The sequence below is a fragment of the Arachis stenosperma genome, chromosome 3 (genome assembly GCF_014773155.1).
Source record: "Arachis stenosperma cultivar V10309 chromosome 3, arast.V10309.gnm1.PFL2, whole genome shotgun sequence".
In the NCBI taxonomy this organism is placed as follows: domain Eukaryota; kingdom Viridiplantae; phylum Streptophyta; class Magnoliopsida; order Fabales; family Fabaceae; genus Arachis; species Arachis stenosperma.
In genome coordinates this window covers 15826921-15831102 of record NC_080379.1, presented here as the reverse complement: position 1 = coordinate 15831102, position 4182 = coordinate 15826921, and the positions used below count along the sequence as shown (strand labels likewise).

Sequence of the window (4182 nt, the reverse complement as noted above, 5' to 3'; positions counted from 1 at the left end):
AAGAGCATCCGAGCTTCCATCCTAAGTCCTTTGTTTTGTAGTGCTCTGGTAGCCCCCAAAATTGAATCCACATCGGGACTTGGGTGAAATCTAGATCTCCAATATGTTCGTCCTCCTTCCACCATTTTAAGTTTAAAATATAATTCTTGAAGAGCCATGGTGCACCCCGTTCGATCCTTATGACATCTCTTTCATCTTAAAAGAAGAATTGAAACACATTCCCGCCATGATCAATTACCTTGAATCCTTCTGGTTGTCGCCAAATTGCTTGCATTGCTGGTTCTATTGTTCCTACTGAAAACTGCTTGTCTGCCCAAAGTCTCCCCACCAAGCTTCTGGAACATCTCTCTACCCCTACTTGAATATCTTTCTTCTCGATGACTATGATTGAGTCTTCATCATCCTGTTTTGTGCGTTGACCTGAATCTGAGAAAGTAGCATTCGCTGCCATGATTGTGATCTTATGTGACACACTTGATAATTGAACACGTCCAATTGTGAAATTAGGATTACTTCCCAAAAACCCTAGCAGAGCACAGAAAAAACCCTATAGGTCAACTCATGTGTTTGTACTTACTGTTCAACATCCAATTGAATATATTATGTGTCATATATATTATTAATTAACATTCTATATCATTAATTATTGACAAAAACTATTAATTAAGTAGTAGAATAACAAAAATAATTCATTTGTAATCTTTAAAAGACCGATTTAATTGATAAATTTTTTTAAAAATAAATTTAAAAAATAATTATTTTTTAAAAACTAATTAATTTGACCATTAACCCTAATTACTATCAAGTTAATTTCCTGAAATTATTATCATCTCAGAATATTGACAATGGTTCCTCCACTCTTTGATTTAAGCGACAAACGTGTTGCATATGTGTAAGTACTTAGTTTCTTTAAAATTTAAGCAAGGTATATATGAGTATAGAACTATATATATAGTTTAGTTTAGTTTCGATCAAACACAAATAACTTATTATTCATTATTTTTTTCTCATGGAATAATGTACAAAAGAATATTGTGTTACAACTTAATTAATTCGAAACAATGTGATATAATAACATGAAATCGTATCATATGACTAAAAATGAATCAAAGGCCAGACGTAAATGGCACGCCAGTAGCCGGTAACCACGTGCCGCCAGCAAGGAGGCTATTAACCGTAAAGGGTGAAGCCTGGGCCGGGCTTGTCAAAACATGATAACCAGGCCACCGAACCCTGTTCTTTGTAGAAGATCCAGGCCCAAAATTCTTATATTCTCCGTAGAACAACGTACTCTGAGCAAAATTAGTGTTGCCCCATGGAGACCAGCCCGTTGGGCTTACCAAGCTATCTATGTAACTTTTCATAACGACAACTCTTGAGTATTGCTGCCAGGGCCGGCCCAAGAATGTCTTATATTGGTTGACAAGGGGCTTGAGGTCGGGTGCGGCCCGTATCTGACAATTGTGGAATGAGATACCTGTGTTTTGGAATGGGTCGCCGCGACCTTGGGCCGTGATCATGTTGGCCTGGCCATTATTGGGCTTTCTTGCGAGGATGACGCAGTTTTGGAAAACAACGGCGGCGTTGCCAAAGATGAAGTCAACTGTGCCGTAGATGTAACAAGCTCGGTAGAATTGTCGCTGGGCGTGAGCCATGAGGGTGTCTTGGTATCCAATTATGGAGCAGCGGTAGAAGACGGAGAGATCGGAGGCGGATCGGAGCGCCACGGCTTGGCCCTTGAGTGGGCCCGCCGTGTTCATGAAGGTGATGTCACGTGCAATGAAGTGAAGTCCATCAATTCCTAGTCAAGAAAATTAATGAGTTAATAATCATGACTATGGTTTCTTTATGTCCCCGGGAAGTTAGCCAATTATTTTTATCAAGTATACACAAATTGCAAGCATCAATGATGGCATTACTCTTGTATATTCATGCAAGCTAGCTTGCCAGTTTGGCATCTTTTGCCAATCATTTTTAAGTTTGATTTGATGACGTGGCCTTGCTTATTCAATAATCTAGGGCAACTCTAACGATTTAATTAAGTGTCCGAAAGTGCATAGCACTTCCTTTAATTCCCTCCTAAACTAGATCTTGTTGTAAAATGAAGTCAACTAGCTGGATCTAGTAATGATGAGTTATTTGAATATCATTTTTGCACATAATGCATAATGAAGAGTTCTAATTAAGATGAATGGAATTAATTAGATGAATTTTGACATGAAACTAATTAATTAGTTACCTGCAGTGGCGGAGCTATAGGTGGTATAGCCTTGTTGAACGCTTCTTCCACTGGCAATAATGGTATTTCTCGTGCCATCACCAACCAGCATGATATTATCGTTCGTCTTATCAACCTCAATATTCTCTCTATAAACCCCTCTCTTCACGTGAATCACGAACCTCGTCTTCAACCTCCGCTTCGCCGCCGCATCAATCGCCGCCTGCACGCTCCTAAAGTGTCCCGAACCGTCTTTGGCCACCACAAGGTTAGCCTTCACGCCTGAATCCTGCAGCAGCCTTCTGTCCGTCACCGAAAACCAACTCGGAAACGCGTCCTCCGTGTAGTCCTCCGTTAAATGATCTCTCTGATATTTCAAGAACACTGAATTCACAGCCAGAGTGTTGCTTATAATCTCAGACACGTTGATGCTGGGGCATGAACTCGGATCAGTGAGGGCCGAGATCTTCATTGCATTGGCCCATTTCTTGCAGGTTTCGATGTTGGTGAGTGCAGTGCTGAGCCATGTTTGTGCGTCGAAAGCCGTACAGTTTCTTGTTTGATGGTATTTGAGGCCTTGAATGGTGCGGTTGAGGTGGAAGACGGTGTTGTCGTAGAGCTTCAAGCAATCGCCGAACACGGTTTTCTGCTTTATAGTGGTGTTCTGGATTGGCAAAGAGTGTGCTTGTTTTTGCATGAAGAGTGCTTTGTCTAGAGCCACGTTGAGTAGAACGGAACGGAACTCGGTTCTGTGCTTGAACCTGTGATAATGGTTGTAGTGGCTTTGCCTCATGTAGTACTTGCATGGTGCAGGGTGTGGTGTTCGGTTGCACCACCAATCCACGTTTGATTTTTGATGAGATGATGATCTCTTTCTTGATGCTGCAATTGTGAAGATTGATGATAGCAATAATAGTGTCAAGAATATTTTCCTCATATTCATCATTTTGTGTGCTGTTGTTATTGTTTTCTTTTTCTTCTTGGGTTTGGGTGGTGTGGCAGTTATTATATACTCCCAATGAAACGGTTATTATTAACTAGCTTAGAGTGGGAGTTTCCCACATGGAATCCAGGAATATGAGTGTGGCAAATGAAAGCTAAGGATATCTGAATTATATTGAGTTGTCGGCAATTATTCAAAAAGAAAAATGATGAATTTACGCAAATATTATATTACATTATATGTGAATGCAATTTCAAGGTTCTGCCTTTGCTTGTACCTCTGCTCATGTAATTCAGGGAATGGTTATTATTACTCCATTCTATATATACCTGCATGGCTATGGAATCCGTTAGGCAGCAATATATTATTTTTTAAAACAATTGTCTTAGGGAGATGAGGAGGAATTTAAACAATGTGAATAATGGATTCCTAATATAACTAAATACAAGGGAAAAAAAAGGTAAGAAAACTCTCAACTTAAATCATAAAATTTAAACAGTTATTTTAAAAAATTAACCATTTCAACCTTAATTTATTAAAAGAATTCTTTCAAACACCTTTTCTCTAAATCGTCTGTCACTATTCCACCTTTATCAATCATTTCACTTCTTCGGCACTAGAAATTCTTTCACCAGCCATCATCGTCCATCCCTGTAGCACTTCTCTTCAATCACCGTCGCGGAATCATCATTAAACAACTATCCATATAGTTATTAAAATAATCATCTGACTACCTAACGAAATGACCATCCATTATTTGTTAATAGTATATAATTAAATTAAATCGAACAAAATAATCATCCAATTAAGAATTTAAATAACCATTTACATACCTAGTGAATTGAACATCCAACACATTTGCGGGGGTGGAGAGAGTCGACGACGATACATAAAGGCTAGGCAAGGTTGCGAATCTGCTCCGTGGGCTTCGAACCCGAACACACAACGGCCAGAGATAGAAAAGGAAGAAGGGTTGAATCGGTGGGAGGAAGGGCGGCGTCGATGCAGTGCAGCAGAGCAG

At 39.5% G+C, this 4182-nt stretch overlaps 1 protein-coding gene across 1 annotated transcript; it reads right to left on the bottom strand.

The window, feature by feature from the left end:
• Positions 1 to 1018: 1018 nt before the first annotated feature.
• LOC130969851 (probable pectinesterase/pectinesterase inhibitor 33) lies at positions 1019 to 3340 on the bottom strand. Its single transcript, XM_057895748.1, has 2 exons — positions 2240 to 3340; positions 1019 to 1801 (listed from the first exon to the last, which is right to left on the bottom strand). The coding sequence occupies exons 1-2, from the start codon at positions 3162 to 3164 to the stop codon at positions 1107 to 1109; spliced, it is 1620 nt and encodes a 539-aa protein (XP_057751731.1). The 5' UTR covers positions 3165 to 3340; the 3' UTR covers positions 1019 to 1106.
• Positions 3341 to 4182: the final 842 nt, after the last annotated feature.